Below are 17082 nucleotides of genomic sequence, written 5' to 3'. Positions count from 1 at the left end.
CGCCGCGGGTCTGTCCGTCAAAGTCCCCGGGTGGTTATTGAACCAGTGTATCGTGCCGTCGTGTTCCACCCGCTGCTGCGAAGGCGCGGTGTGAGAGGACGCGTGCGTCGTTAGAAACGGTGAACCGGGGGTTGTGGGGCGTTGGTGTACCCCATCGGTCGGTTTGACTTCCCGTTCCGCCACCGAATCTCTGTTCACAAAGGTGCGGTCGGACGTAAGCGACTCGGACTTGGGATCGGACTGCAGTTCGAACTTTAGCTCCGGTGTAATAACCTGAGCCGGTTCAGCTGGTTCGTCTTCGCCACAGGTCACGTCTAGCGAGTTGTCCTTCACATAAGGGTAATTCCAACGTTTGAAGGCTAGGTGGTCCAGGCCCGTGACCGAAAGTCCGTGTAAGGACTCGTGTTCACCAACACTCTTGTCCAACAGCCCTCCGTGGTCGATTACATCTTGCAGCGAAGGGGGGGCTGTGGTGTCCTTCTCCACATAGTAGATGCTCATCATCCGGTTGAAAAGTGGGTAATGGTGCATAATATCGTACTTCCTGGTCAGCATTTCTCGTGTCGCGCAAACAAACAGCGAATGCATGCGTTCGCCCAGGTCAAGTTCCTCGGTGTCAGCGCGTTTAACGTAATGCTCCAGGAACGCAGCACATTTTATTCCCTTCGACATACACATTCGTACCAGTTCGCTGTCAGCGGCAGCAAGCGAGACATCGGCGAGAGGTTCTTGGAGCTCTATGTCATGGCCTGCCACACACCGACGATCCTTCAACCCGGGCACCGCCACGTCTCGCACGATACGTAGTTGACAGAACGTGGTACGTTCCATGTCCGACCTCACCGCGTGGACGCGGGCGATGTCGTCTTTGCGTAAGGCTAAGGCCGAACGAGACGAATTCCACAGGTGCCACACATCGGCCTCCGCTCCTCTTGTCAAGAAGCAGTGTTCCTGTAGACTAGGTGTCGTCTGGTTCGCAACAGCGGGCTCGGCGTCCATGTCCATCGGTGCGCTGGAAGGTTATGTTTGTGCAGAAACTGTAGCAACATATAGCACTTACCGTGTGTACGCCACTTACCCGGTTTTTATACATATATGCACGTGTGGGTGTGTGAAGAAGAAGAATTAGAAGAAGAAGAACAAGAAGAAGAACAAGAAAAAAAGCTTTAAGAAACAGAAAACGAGGTCAAGTTGACAAGACGTCGAAACCAACACGGCGATACGTACGTCGTTACTAGAAGCGAGGAAGTGGATAAAAGCCGAGCCCTTGTATCCATCGCGAAATCGGTAGATCCTATTCTCGGGACTGCCGTACACGCCGACTGGTTTCTCTTCCTCCTTGAACGACGGCAACCTCTGCAGTTCTTCCATGGCAGATTCTACACCCAATCTCAACGTAGTGCACATGTGGTTATTTTGAGCCTGGACCATAACGTTGATGTCCAAGTGCAACAACACAGACGCTAGGAGCAGTCTCATCATCAGACTCTTGCCGCACTGCCTCGGCGCTAGGCAAAGCGTGTACGGATTTGCGTAACGCCGAAAGTCCTTCTCTATGTGATACCAGTGACTTTGCGTGGGTTTCGCGTGGTCGTACGCCTCGGATCCCAGGGGAGCCAGTCCGAGTTTGGACAGTAATGCGTGTTTGTACTTGTAGAGATTGTCGCCCAGTTGGGTGAGCGTAACACCTAACACCACACCTCGCAGGAGTTCAATTTGAAAGGGTTCCAATCTCATGTCTTTGACTCGGAAATATTCAAACACCCGGTCGATCATGCGGCCGAATCTGCACATGACAGAATGCGAGTCCTGCTTACTAAGGGCGTCGGTCGTTTGCAAAGTCCGCATCCTCGCCCGAGCTCCTTCTAAGCCGAGCCGCTGTATCAAAAGGGCTTGCGCTGTGCGGTTCGTGAGCAACTGCGTGTACTCGGCCATCGTTTCGGTGTGTTCCCTGTCCTTCTCGCTGTCTCTCGTCATCTTGGACAGTCTGATTCGGATACAGTCCACCGACACCCCGATCGGAGCCACTTGAGATGTAACGATGGGATCCCTGGTGAACTCTGTCAACAGCCACTGGGTATCCTCCGCGCACGGGGACAGCGCACCGCGGTGCAACATCGCCACAGCCGGAGAGTGTCGAGCGGACGGAAGCGACAATTATTTCGTCCACGGCGACGGCGCGGAACTCTGTCCCGCTCGACTTCTCGCAAATAGTCCTGCGTTGTGTCACACGGAAAAAGAACTGAGGTGTCCCACCAAGGCCTCTCTGATGCAGTTTGTCCTTCCGAATAAAATATACTTCAGATACTGCTGGTTGTTTTCGGGTACACCTACCGACAACGGCTACATTTTCACCAACGGAGGGGATGCATTAACCGATAGAGATTTGGTCTAACGAAACAGACTTATGATGACGAGCGAGCTGCCCAACGACGTGGATCTCGAACGCCGGTGCGATCGGCGACACGAGGCGCTCAGGGCCTTTTGGTTAACCAGCGAAGGCAATTTGGTGTACGTGACAAGTAGTTCGGAGGACATGAAATTCCGGTCGATCAGAGCTAGAAACCGCAGCGTGGCACTATCGCTGTGGACCAGCAATCCGGAGCTGTGTGGTCAAACGATGAGGGAGTCCGCGTCGGCCTATTCTAACCTCATCCGCATATGCGAACGCGCTAGCGTGTCTAGCAACGGGAGGTTCTATAATCTGTATGCCAACTACCCGCTGCCCGTGCAGGGTGAACCGGACGAACTCGCTGGCTGCGAGCTACACGTGTGTGAGGAAAGGGACGTGTGCGGCATTGAGATTCGCGACGGGGATCAGCTGTTGGTGTACCTCAGTCCGATCTATGAGAAATACTTTGACTTTATAACGGACCAGAACAACGCCGTTGACCTACGGGATCGAGTGGAGTCGCTTGGGGCTCGATGGTTGGTGGAACACGATCGCAACGAAACGCTGTTCACCTTGCGTGTAAAACACAACTGGTTCACAAGAATGTGCATCAGAGTCACGATGTTAATGTCCGCCATGTAGGCTAGACCGCACGTACCGATGAAACAGTACTAACACTCATCGGACAACTAGTCGTGCACATCCTACAAACTCAGTGTATCCACGGTGGACATATATATATATATATATATCTCTAGCTTCACACCATGGCGGAGCAGCTTAACCGAAAAGGAGCCTTGAGGATTGAGATGCGAGAACGTGACAGGTGCGTCTTTGCCACTTGGCGAAGTGCCGTCGTTGCCGGTGCGACTCCCTACTTCCCAAGCAGAACCCAATGCTTTTCTGCGATGTCTAAGCCGGGACCGGGGTATGTTGCCCTGACGCACGGCCCCGACGGCGACCTAGCCACGTTCGAGTTGTTCACTAAAGGCAAGGGGTGCATCTGGAAATACACAGTCGGCCCAGACGAGACGTGCACGGAGTACGTCTTGTCTTCTGGCAGTGGGTCCACCGCTCGGATTGTGTTTCGAGATCCAGACGGAAAATGCGTGGAGTATGTCTTGTCTTCTGGCATCGAACCCCCCGATCGCTTTGTGTTTCCGAACATGGAGTCGCTCACGCTGTATTGCAGAAAGCAGGCGACCGAGCGCGCGGTAGATAAAGATCACTACGACATGATCAGAGGCTTGGAAACGGCCGACCGAGAGGCCTCGTATCCTCAAGGAATCTGCGATATGATGGGAGACTTACGAGTAACGTCAGACCGCGAGGCTGCTTCCTACGACGGCGGACGACCTTTGGTGTTGCCGCCACCGCCTCCTGTCAACAGGAACACTAAACCCGGCGTGAACCGGGTCGCGCGCGAGACGCACGGGGATTGTCCCGTTGTTCGCAGAGAGTTAAAGCCCCCGACAGGTACTCGTGAACTAGAGGAAGGCTATCCTTATCCGCCACCGAGACGGTCTGCCGGAGAACGTGGGGTATCAAGGGCCGAGTGGACTGGCAGCGACGAGTACGAGTGGTTGGCGGCGTATCGCGACTGAGGAAAAAGTGCCGCGGTGAGATCACACCGCAGGGCTCCCCAAGTTGGGGAGACACGAAAGCCATTCCGAAGAAGACCGCAAACTGTCCTCCAAATAAATGCCAAATGGAACCCGTCTAGTGTGTCTCGCAAGTGATTATGTGTGTCGATGATTCTGTGCTGACACTGACCTGCGAACGATGAAATTTGCATGCTTTGTGTTTTTGTATCACATTTGATAATAAACGACCACCGTGGAACAACGTGTGGAATGTCCCATCTTTATTTATTCGTGTGCTGTTCAAACCACACGCGTCTGGTAACTGACGTGTGACTCGTACATTATGTGACAGCTAGATGTTAGGTTAAGCACGAGTACTTGGGTGCTTGTCTACATTTGTCCACCTGCAAAAGTATAACCATATCATCACGACTCAATGTATCAAAGTCAAAATGAAATAAGGCCTGAAACAATGACACGGTCCACATTGTACACACATCTCAACGGCTTTATTCGAGAGGTTACACGTAACAACGTATTATAGCACAGAGAAACATGTGACATTCTGCGTTCCGCCAGCAACAGAGGCACACAACTCTTAACGGAGGGACTTAGTGTAGTTTCCTTCTCGTGTAAAGCACCAGATGCCCTGGGTGCGATGTCCCACGCCAGCCTGCGAAGCTGACACGTATGAGCTCGGTGAAACACCAGGTGATTTGTTTCAGCAGCTCAGTTGGAGTCGCGTGTCCGGTGAAATGCAAGTCGCCCGTGTAAATTATATAGTCTCCGCGAAACCTGGCGATCAGACCTTCGTACTCATCCGACATGATGCTAGGGTACGTGAACATGAGACCCGATGCACCCTTGTAGCGAAGAACCGCATCGCGACAAGACAGTGCTTCGACCAAATCGTTGGAAGGTTTCGCATCTGTGAGATGCACCACCTTTGCGGCAAATAGCTTGTGTGCTATGTAGTAATCCGTTACGCCGGAACGGCTTTCCACCGACAGTATCTCAGGTATGGTGGGGAATCTGATCCCCTTGGCCTCGGTGATCAAGCTAGACAGGCAGCCGGCTCCGTGTTCGAAACGCACCGGGGTGGTTCTCAGCAAAGCTGCTACGCTACCGCATATTCTCTTCCACCGATTAGAAGGATGCTTCTCATCGGGGTATTTGCGGCTGATCGCAATGCCGTCGCAAAGCGACACATGGTCACCGTGAGCACATTGTGTAGGTGAAACCCAAACCGACCGGGTGTCATTCTTCTCCATAGTTGCGAGCTGGGTCTCGGAGCAAGTGCACCGTAAGTCGTCCTCGTGTTCCATACGTGCAGCCAGCATATTCCTAGGTCGGCCAGTCTTCCGGCGTCTAGGTCGGCCGCTCCCGACGTGTAGGTCGGCCGCTCCCGACGTGTAGGTCGGCCGCTCCCGACGTCTAGGTCGGCCGCTCCCGACGTCTAGGTCGGCCGCCCCCTACGTCTAGGTCGGTCGCTCCCGACGTCTAGGTCGGCCGCTCCCGACGTCTAGGTCGGCCGCTCCCGACGTGTAGGTCGGCCGCCCCCTACGTCTAGGTCGGTCGCTCCCGACGTCTAGGTCGGTCGCTCCCGACGTCTAGGTCGGTCGCCCCCGACGTCTAGGTCGGCCAGTCTTACGGCCGTCTGTAAAAACATGGTACACAAAAACACACACAAGCATCAGTGTACCGACCAACATATGTACCACTTGATGTATAAAGTACGCAGCATACACAAAATGCATATACTATACACCATGTTCAGTGGGGAAAAAAAAACAGAACGGTGTGTACCGAACAAAAACTCTGTCTCTGTCAGCATTCTAGGTCGGCGGTTGCTCGTTCTCAGTCGGTCCGACTCACACTCACCGAACCCTTTCACAAGAGTATAAAGCCCCAAGACTACCGGTGTGTTCGTCGATTGCAAGTGGGTTTGCTGGAAAACATGTGGCAGTCAAAAGCTTGCGTTCGAGTGCTAGTCAGCCTGCTAGCACTTTGGCTGGAGTGTTGCAACCAAAGTGCGATTGGCTACGCTGGCCAAGAACAAGTAGCTGTATTTGGGAAACTGTCTTATTCGCTCTCATTACCTGGCTATTTGGAAAGTCCTACTTCTGTCTTTCGAAAAAACGGTCAGGTCGTCAGGCCAGCTAGCCACCATCTGTATGAAGTGACACACACTAGATTGGGGTACCAGGTCACCATTCGATTTCTTACTTGCAATGACGAAGGGCAATATGTGTTAGGCGGGGCGAGATTCACTGTCATCGCAAACCCAATCGATCGAGGTATATATTATTACACGTCAAAGGCGCGCTGTGGAACGGGAAGGACGCCGTGTAGCGTAACAGACAGCACAGCAGTTATCGCTCCGCTAGATGGAGTCGGCGCAATTTACAAGTTTCACGTTGAGACTCCCGACATCTGGCGTGTAATAGAGATATGGAACCACACTATGAGCCCAACACAAAGGCTGACCGGTGGCTGTTTTATAACCCCAAACGGTACGACGTTTGTGGGGCGCGGCAATGTAAACTACAAGTATTTCATTTACACACGGCAAAGTGCTGAAGCGGATCAGTCCTGTTCACAAGTCAGTCGGTCTCTCGACGCTGATCCAATCGATGATCCTGCCACTGGGAGCACGGCAGAGGAACCCAAGCACATGACACCGCAGACTACCACTCGCTGTACGTAGTAAGCACATAGAAGCCACGATCAACAAAGTCAACGTTTGCCGTTCCGACGCCAGCCGCAACGGAGGACTCGACGCAAAAGTGTTGCTCCTGCCACTGTTTGCGCGTCTCTACATATGAACAACGACGCTGTTGGGGTCTGCTCAGTGTCAACATGTGGTATTATATGGACTCTGGTTGTATGCATAACAATCTTGTCTTCCACGCAAATAAAACAAACATGACAGCACAATGACAAAGGGAGTGAGATGCTTTATTGTATGAATGCACAAACATACACATACACATACATATGAGCGTCCTCACATCGCAACATAAATGCACACTAGTGTGATTTACAGGCTGTGCGCTGAATGCCAGCGTAACGTTTCACACGGTCAATATCAACATCGGTGATCGCGGCGGCGATCCGTTTCCATCTACTGTCATCCAGTAACGTCCGCGCAGTGAGTCTGCGCTTCGGGTCGTACTGAAGCAATGCCAATGCGATTCTCTTCACCTCTGTACACCGCATCAGGGTGGGCATTACACACATGGGATTCCAGATGCTTTCGTCGTCGTGGTCGTCGCGACCGAGAGTTTCATTGATGATTTTATACGTTGGAAAGTTTTTACTGTGAAAGGTCATCGTCGCCTCCATGGCATCTACTATCAGCACGCCCAGGCTCCACATGTCGATAGCGCAGGTGTACTGCGCGATACCCTCCTTCTTTGTGTCAAATAATTCCGGGGCTCTGTAGGACTCCGTTACCAACCCAGAACTCATGGACTTCGCAGCATACCTAGAAAGGCCCATATCTGCCACCTTCACGGTTAGCGTGTCCGCTGTGAGCAACACATTAGCGGGTGTCAGATCTCTGTGTATCATGTTAAGCCCGTGCATGTAAGCCAGAGCGTCGGCGATCTCCAGAGAGAAACGGCCGATAAACGTAATCGGCAACAGGCCCGAGTGATAGCGACCCTGGTAGATCACCTCAAACAGCGTTAAAGGGAGGTAGGGCATGAGCGTTGCTATCTCGCCATCGTGAAGAAAACAGTCCAGCGTCTCCACTATATTAGGATGGCCTCTCAAAGCCGATAGACAAGACAGTTCCCGGACGGTGGAGTCCGTCATAGTGCCGTTTTCGTAATTGCGGTGGCACTTCAACGCATAGCGTTGATCGGTAACGCGACACTTAACGTGGTACACAACACCATATGCCCCTTCGCCTACCTGTGCAACAATCTCGTACTTGTCCATGGCGGTCACGCGAGACGCATGTAATGTTAATCCGCTACAGTGACAAAAGAGCGATGGCGGTGGTACAACCGCAGAAGCACTTCGCAGGTGTTGATGTTTAACAGAGCCTTGGTGGTTTCGCACGTGTCGATGTCGGCCGAGGTAATGGGCTGTAATTCGGTGGCACGCTTACGGCGTGCCAACCACTTAATTTCTCTGCAAAACACACTGTTCCATCGACGACTGTTGGAATTGGAACTGCGGCGGACCGCTGATCGTTTAGCTCTTCTTGTAGCCGTTGCGCGGCGAGCTAGAGTGCTCGCCGATACAGGTTCGGCTTTCTGAGTCTCGGAAATCACAGCGAGCAACTGCGACTCTGGTTGCTCGAGTATCGGTGTGCCTGCTGGCGGATCGCGTATAACAATGACATCAGAACACCCGGGTTTGTTTTCCACCTGATATCTTCGAACCAGCAACTTAGACTCCCCCGTCGAAGTGGAGCTGTGTGTCGGAGCGATTACGTTGTTCACGTCGTCCGTTCTTTGGTCTTTCGCACATAGAACGGCAGCGTTTCCGTTTATAGACTTGTAGAAGTCAATGGCGTCCCCGTCAGTTGTGCCCGCGTCGACTGGGTCGATAATCAGGTTGCCGCTTAATGATTTCCTAATGAGCCGCGAGCACTTGGCATCTTTCGCATGTATGAACCCACACACGGTACTATCTTCCTGCAATAATACTATGCACGACACGTAGTTGGATGTCTCCAGGTCGGCCACCAGACACGATAGATCCGTGGAAGTGTAGCCTGTTGCGGCAAACGTATACCTTGTCACCGCTCTGATATCGAATTCCTCTCCGTGTTGCTGTTCGAGCACACCGCCGCCGTGCTGCACAAGCGCGGAGTACTCCCGGATCAAGGTGTTGGCGGACTCACGCTGAGGAATTGGTGTTACTTCTACTCGGCAGTTTGATGCTATGCTATTTAAGTACGTGTCCACACTGTTGATAGTACCTTGCGTTCTTAAATAAACAAAACCACTAAGCGTCTGGTCGCCCGTAGATCTGATCACCGTGGAATACGAAACCAACGCCTTGTCCCTGAGTCGTTCCAATAAGTCCTTTGTGAAGCTCTCTGAGTATATAGGTGTAGTGAATCTAAAGCGGTTTAGGTAGTATCTCATCGTTTGTAGGGTAATGTAACCCTCATGCCGTCCCTATGTATGATCAACAAACACAAGGCAACACAGCACAGCACGTTACTGCCCGCCGTCCCCACAGGTCGACGATATATAATGCCCGCCGGCTTGCCTGCTGGACACTTATTGGCTGTGTACTGCCTTTTTATTGCGTCTGTGTGTAATGTAACAATAACCGAAACCCTGATATGACAAAAGAAATACAAATGACATTGGGTTCATTGTGACATTGAAGACTTTATTGTTATTCATATGTACACAATTTTTTGATTACATTATTCAAATAAAAGACAACCATCGCCACCTTCAGCCTAGAGACCAGGTGATAGTGTCACTCCAGTCGCTCCAGTATTTCTGAACTGCCATTGGGATCCCGGGTGTCCATCTAGCTCTCGCGGTCACGGTTCCATCTTCGTACGAGGCAGGAACCTTTAGTTGACAGCTCTTGTTCCTGAAACACCTTCGAATCTCTCTGAAAAGATAGAGCGTTTTCGTCGTTCCGCCACTCTACGTCCACGTACATGCTGCAGTTCCAAAGCCCCCGACCTGCAGTTCCAAAGCCCCCGACCTGCAGTTCCAAAGCTCCCGACCTGCAGTTCCAAAGCCCCCCGACCTGCAGTTCCAAAGCCCCCCCGACCTGCAGTTCCAAAGCTCCCGACCTGCAGTTCCAAAGCCCCCGACCTGCAGTTCCAAAGCCCCCGACCTGCAGTTCCAACTCTCCCGACCTACAGCGACCGTTTTGTATTGAGTTGAGGTTGAGCACATTGATGTGGTGCATGTTGTGAGCTTTCTATTGACCTATGCTGTTACTTTTTGTTACAATGGATCGCAACAAAGGGCCCCCAGAGCGGGTTGTGGGACTGTTGTCCAGAAAGAGGAAACTAGGTTCTTGCGCCCCTGTAAATCAACCAGCTGACACATGTGTTCTTCGTGGCAACTCCGACTGTGCGGCGAACACCGACGACCAACTTGTCATTCCCACGCCAGACATGGAATTAGGCTTACAGTCGATGACTAAGGAGGATCTGAACAAGGCCGACTGTGCGGCGAACACCGACGACCAACTTGTCATTCCCACGCCAGACATGGAATTCGGCTTACAGTCGATGACCATGGAGGATGTGAAGAAGGCCGCCGTGAGCCAAGTTCGTCTACACCGTGTCCACGCACCAGCGGCTTTGGTGCACGCCCAAGGCCTGCATGGCATAAACCTGGAGAGGTACAACAATTACAGACTGGCCGCGGTGTCGTGGTTTGCATACATCGTACCACTCTGCACATCCGCGGATGTGCACACGGTGGTTTCGGCCACACTCGATCTGTTGGACAGACATGTGGTAACGTCACTGCAAAACGGCATCGAGCTCCAGGACCTGTTGCGCGAGATTAGATCTACACGTGCGGCATGCTTGATGCTTTCGTGTCACATGCACTGCGTTTTCAGGACCGTGGGGTTGCAGCATGTGTGTCTCGCGTATCGCTGGCCTGTGAAAGCGGTTACCGCGGACCCCAACTGTGACGAGGACGACGAGCAATGTACTACAGTGGACGGTGTACGGCGAAAACTGCAAGAGATAACAGTGACACTAAAAGGCAGCCTATTCCCCACGCACACAGAGACTGCGATCAGCGTGCTTTGCAAGTACATGCTCCTAGAGCATGTGGGTGAGACGGCGAATCGAGATGCATTCGCAACGGAGCCGCGTATACGGTCTTTAGCCATGAAATTGTACGCACGACGAGCCCTGACCGTAGAACTGCTTAAATATAAGCCTGTCCGCTGCATGGCAGCGTGTTGCCTAATGGCCATGACCAAGACGTTAGACATTGCACCCGTCAACGCAAAAACATTACGGCTGACTGTGATAGATCTGCTTCTGGACATGAACTGTCAGGGCGTGAGTGAACAAGAGCTAAATGACATGGCTAGTCTACTGGCGCCGGAGGACTGCGTGGTGTGCACCGGTCCATTTGTGACGACCACTTGTGCAGAGAGAGCATTGCGAACATTGTCGGCTTCATCCTGCTGCGGTTGTAAAGAACTGGTCGGATGACATTGCTGTACAAAGCGTTTGTGTCATGTATACACATTGTGAAAACAAATAAACAAACGCATTTGATATATCAGACTGTATGTTTTCTTTATTTGTGGTTGGAACATAAACACATTTTTCCTTGTTACATTCACACATTATGCACATGGATGAACAAGCAAAAAAAAAAAAGATCGTTCGAATGGCACGTTCATCACTAACTACATCCATAATCGTTGGCGTGTAACACAAGAGGAATCGTGCCGACTTCGTTGCCTCGCCCGTCTCTTGTAGGTTCCACGTCCCGTATTTGCCCGGTGCCGCTACGATCCCGGACGGCTTCTTTGATTCTGCTGTCACAACACCAGGCTTCAGTCGGTGAGGCCCACGCTAGTATCACCGCGGGGGTCTCGTTTGTGCACAGCCATACCCTCGAGACCGATCCTGAGTTCGTAGTATATGTCACCTCGATGTGTTCTCCAATGCAATACACGCGAAGAGGTCGAGCTAGGATCCCCGCTTTAATCAGCGCATCTAGGCCGGTCGAGATATTTGTTTCGAAAATAGCCCCTTTTAAGTCGAAGAAACGTTTGGGGCACAAGCACCTGCCCAACGGGTTTTGATCGGGGCGCCTACGGCGGTCCCGCGTGTACACACGGGTTTTGACGATCGTCTGTGTGACCACCAGCTCGGTTTCACCATTGTTCGCTCGTAGTTCCACGGCAGTATTCATATTTGGGGTTTTTTGTTGTTGTTGTTGTTGTGTAATTTACACAGAGTAGATGAAAGACCACAGGTTTGCTCCTTGTCCACTCCCAGCGATCGACAACAAGTGTCATGTGGTTGTGCTGCAAAGCGTTGTTACCGGCTTTGTGTGAACCTCGGCGAATGAACGCTCTGAGTCGGCGGGCGGACTTATGCTCTGGGAAGGCGGACGAATGCTTCGAGTCGGTGGATGAATCCTCTTGGTCGGCGGACGAATCCTCTGGGTCGGCGGACGAATCCTGTGGGTCGGCAGACTAATGCTCTGGGTCGGCGGACGAATGAGCTGAGTAGGCGGACGATTGCTCTGGGTCGGCGGACGAATGCGCTGAGTCGGCGCACGAACGCTCTGAGTCGGCGGACGAATTCTCCGGGTCGGCGGACGAATGCTCTGAGCCGGCGGACGAATGCCCTGAGTCGCTGTGAATGGACATCGCGGTGAATGGCATTGCGCATCACTGTGAATGGCATTGTGCATCACTGTGAATGGCAACAAACTGTGAAATGCCAGATACCGGTTTATTATAAACTCTGTGGAGTGCACTCTCAGCTGAACACAAACGGTCGGCGATGACAACCAAAGACACTGATTAACACCCAGGAATTCATCGCTTACAACCGCTAGAACACCATGGCCAGTAACTCAAGAGACCTTGATGAGATGCCACAACCGCGGACCTCAGAGCGCGTGGTGAGACCGTGCTGGCTGAACATAGACGCATCGGGTCCACGTGTTATCGTCTCTGACGGGTTGAGCCAAAGTGTCCGGCATCTCAACGACCCCCCCACCTTCGGATCCGGTTGGATGGCAGACGCCACGGGCATGATTCACATCGCAGGGTCGTACGACACGTACAAATGCGTAGACTGCAACATAGTCTTGTCGGGATACAAAAAGGCCGACAGAAGCCTAAACGAGCACGTCCTTCGTAACGCTGCCACAGGGCACCGATGCCGTTACCTAAAGGCTAAGTTCAAACGACGCGAGAACGAACTGCGGCTGTTGGAAGGCCTGCTACGCTTCCAGGAAGGTCGAGTTGCTTTCCCGTTGCACCTGCTGCTCGCAAAAGAGCAGTACATGATACTGGCGGGGTGCTGGTATTGCGTGCTGTGCTCGCAGAAAAGGGGAGACGTTCACCATCCAGCATGTGCCGACATGGCGTCGGAGTTGAAACAGTTTCTCATCAAGACAACTCTGGCGACAAGGCCCGCGGGAGCGCCGTTGTTCACCAAAGCGGCGGTTCCTGGGACCGTAGACTATTATGCACTGGGCGATATATGGGAATCCGACGCATCCGCCATTCGCACCGTTCGCGATTTCTCGGAGTTAGGCGATAAGGCGAACATGGAACATCTGCCATGGACTCGGGACAAACACCAATGCGCTGCTTGTGATTTGTTTCTCCACAGCTTTGTGGTAGGAGACACCTTTGTGGGCGAGCACATCTATTACATATACAACGAAGGTAAGCGTTGTCCGTATATCGACGCGAGATACAGCAGAGACGAGATACTCTACGAACTCGGACGGCAACGTTCCCGGAGAGGACTACTCGCCTTCCCGAGTCGCGTACTCACAGCCGAGCAGGGCTACAGCTCCGTGGCCGATCTGGAACGATGCCTAGTGTGTGGAGTTACCACTTTACAGGAAAAGTATCTGCCTTCGCTTGGTCATGATGCCTGGTGCTGTGATATGAAAAAGGCCTTGGAGAATAAACTGGAAAATCTGCGACTCGTGTAAATCCTAAAGACAACACGGTTCATTTTCTTCCTCTACAATTTGATATATGTCTGTGCGCTTCGCACCTCATATGTTACACAAGTTGATATCACCCCCCCCCTCCCTATGTTTTCATGTGCTCTCGTTTAGCTCTCGATAGAGTGTAGCGGATTGTTGTACTAAGGGACCGTGTTCACAATAAACAATCTTTCTGTGGAAAACCTAGTATTGTTTTTGTTTCTTCTGCCTCTTCTTTTTCCACCACCACTCACACTACTGTAGCGCAGGGTTGCAGACGCCATGACAGAACACAACCCCTCGGTTGCTTATCAAGATAGCGTAGACACGCTGCTCTTGACCGTAATAGATGGAACGATAACACACCGTACCCAGCAGTGTGTCGCTAATAAAGGGCGAGCATTTAGGGTGTTGAAACGTGCAGTCCGTGATGTGTTGTGGACGCAAAGAACGGAATACTGCGGTAAGTGTTGGGTGTTTCTCCACGACGACTATCTGCAATAGTGTCGTTGGCGGACAGCAACGTAGTGTACTTTGAAAAACTTGCAATTGTAATAACCACACGCACGTCCACACAGGCATGCTCTCACTGCAGACCACCGCCGCCGAAGTGCCAATGGTCACACGTGTGGCACGCACCTTGTTTTCAGACGGCATTATAAACTGGGGACGCATAGTAAGCCTTGTGGCTTACGGCACAGTGTTACTGCAAGCGTCGAAGTCAACCTTGGGACCCGAGTGCGCTTACGCGATCGGCGTGTCGATAGCGGCTTACATTACAGACAATCACATGGATTGGCTCGCTGGCACCGATGGTTGGGTATGTTCTTTCTTTACTGTTTTTTTTTTAGTCACTTTTGCCTAGTAGACACTTTTAAGCATTTACAATGATGGACACAACAACTCTGTTGTCACGTGTTGCTCTTTTCAGGACGGATTCGTGGACACCTTCGACCGAGTACACCAACAGCCGTGGCTGTCAACGGAAGGAAAGCTGCTTTTGCTTGGTGTGGGATTCGGTTTATTGTCAGTTTTACTGTGATACAAGATAATAAATACTTACACACACACACACACACACTTGGTACATGTCTTCTTTCCATGCTTACACTGCGCAATGTACATGGGGAACATGCACCATCACCATCACAACCTACAAACATATCACATCTCAGCCCCAAACCCCGTGACTTCGAACGGTTCCAGTTCCAGTGTGAGGTCGAAAGTCGACGTTTGGTCTCCGGAATAGGGTTCTTCTAGGTTAGACGAAAGCCAACTTGTCAACACACCCCATTCGTCGTAGACACACTCGTGACCCGTGTGCACATTTACACTGTCCAACAACATAGGGTCTGAGTCCAGTAATACATCCTCTGGTACAGCTGACGTGACGTGAAGCGCACCACCGGAGCTCGTGCGCTTCTTGGGCGTAGCGTTCCTTCTCACCCCGGCGTTTGCGGCTGCAATAATCACTTGACGATGAATTAACATCGTGCGATCCACCTCTCCCCAGTACTCACACAGGCGGCCCCACCAATAAGCTGCGCTTTCGTCGAGCCAGGGTGTCAGAACGTAGCGTCTTATGTCATGGTACACCAGACCGATTGCGTGTAACACATTTAAAATATCGTACACCCTTCTTTCTTTGACGTTCAGTGTCACGGAGAGACTCCTAGGGACATAGGGTCCGGGATTACTGTGCACGTGCCGATACACCACCTCGGTGTAGTGCAGCAGACGACAATCTCGGTTTTTCTTGTGTCGGTTACATATCTCCATCACAGGCACGACTTTGAGGGCCTGCAGGACGTGCAGCGCGTCGTAGAATCTGCGCACCGAGGTCTGAGTTTCATGTTGAGCCCGCAACCCCTTCAAGGCGCCTTGAACATGTTCCGGTTCAGTGTGGCGCATTATCGTCAGCATTTTGGTAACGTGGATCTGCAGACGAGTTTCGCTCCCACGCCTCCGAGGTGCCATGGTGACAGTGTGTAGCATTGGCGCTCCACCGCCGCTGCTTTTGTACTGCCCTTCGCAGGGTCCGGTCGGTGGGTCGGTCGGGTCTTTCTCCGACCGACCCACCGACCGGGCGCAGTGTTGTAACACTTACTTAAGGTATACAGAAGACAACACAAAATGGGTCTAGCGCGATAGCTTTCGCATGAGGCGAGGCAAACTATTAAAGGTTGAAGTAGTACACTACGGCAACCGAGGACTGTGCTAGAATGTCGCGGGTTAACGCCCGCACAGGGCGCCCGGTGGTTGATCAGACAGTTTACAAGTTGGTCAGTGGTTGGTTGGGTGATGTTCCGGAAAGTTTGAACGTGAGACTACGTGAACTTCTCAAGATGAGTCAAAGTGAAGCAAACAGATACGGAAATGTGTTCGCCAGACGCCATCGGCTCCTCGTCAACTACATTCTGGACCACTATGCGGACTCACGGGACTTAATTGACAAGGGCGAGGACGACGACGACGGTGTCGTTGGTGATGGTGATGATGATGATGATGATGATGGCAACGAGGACGAGGGGGCTAACAGCATCACGCCACACGAGTTAAGGCAAGGGAGTGCGGAGGACCGGCTCTATGAAGACGATGACACTATACCCTACGTGTTACGCAACACTAACAACGTGTTCAGCTCCGGCGATGAGACTACATTTCACGCGTTGTACTTCGGCTCCGGCGATGAGACTACATTTCACGCGTTCGGCGAAGCTAGTGAAATGATGTACTTCAACTCAGACACTTGTGACGCTTTAATCGGAAGGAGTCCGACGAACCCACCCGAAGCTAGTGAAATGTACTTCAACTCTGACACTTGTGACGCTTTAATCGGAAGGAGTCAGACGAACCCACCGCACAACCACGTCGATTACGCTACATCTCAGGCGTCAGGGGAAGAAGGCATGTGGATGGGACAGTAGGACGATGAAGACGACACGATACTAGGTGTCACGCGTTACTGGACGAGAGTCAGCTGCTACTACATTAAAAAAACGCATGTAGGGTATTAGTGGATGGTGTCCACTCACATACTAACCATCCACCCCAAGCTATAAAAATACGCTTTACACCTTTTCATACCAGGCGCGTCGAAATGGCGACCGAGTCAATGTCACACTTCATCCGAACCTTCCTAGACAAACACAAGTGCTACGCTCTGGCCGAACACTTGCAGGGCATGTCATACAATGCCTTTCTTCAGACATCAGCTTGGACATTGTCGCAGTGGGGCGCATCTTGGGATTGCATTTTCGATCACACAAAGTTGGTGTACGACACCTACCGCGCTCGCACCTGCATTAAGGGCCTGCGCGAGGTGCCGCCCGGGACAACGCCAGAGGCGACGCACAAGGACTTTTCCCGGGGCCGCGGCCGAACAAACGACCGGGGCGCGCCTAAAGTCTTAAGGGCCATGACGACCGAGGAACCCGTGATGAGAAGTCGAGCA

The 17082-nt window shown here is 52.1% G+C and overlaps 1 protein-coding gene across 1 annotated transcript; it reads right to left on the bottom strand.

Annotated features, from left to right (window-relative positions):
- Positions 1-7005: 7005 nt before the first annotated feature.
- LOC147336620 (cyclin-dependent kinase 3-like) lies at positions 7006-7920 on the bottom strand. Its single transcript, XM_086286212.1, has one exon. The coding sequence runs from the start codon at positions 7918-7920 to the stop codon at positions 7006-7008; it is 915 nt and encodes a 304-aa protein (XP_086142338.1).
- Between the last annotated feature and the right edge of the window lie 9162 nt (positions 7921-17082).

This window comes from Aulonocara sp. 'chitande type north' Nkhata Bay, linkage group LG3 (assembly GCF_057382095.1).
Source record: "Aulonocara sp. 'chitande type north' Nkhata Bay isolate Kocher_YH1m ecotype deep benthic linkage group LG3, A_spYH_male_GT1.1, whole genome shotgun sequence".
Taxonomy (NCBI): Eukaryota; Metazoa; Chordata; class Actinopteri; order Cichliformes; family Cichlidae; genus Aulonocara; species Aulonocara sp. 'chitande type north' Nkhata Bay.
The sequence above is the reverse complement of the archived record's forward strand: the minus strand, read 5'-3'. Positions and strand labels throughout refer to the sequence as shown.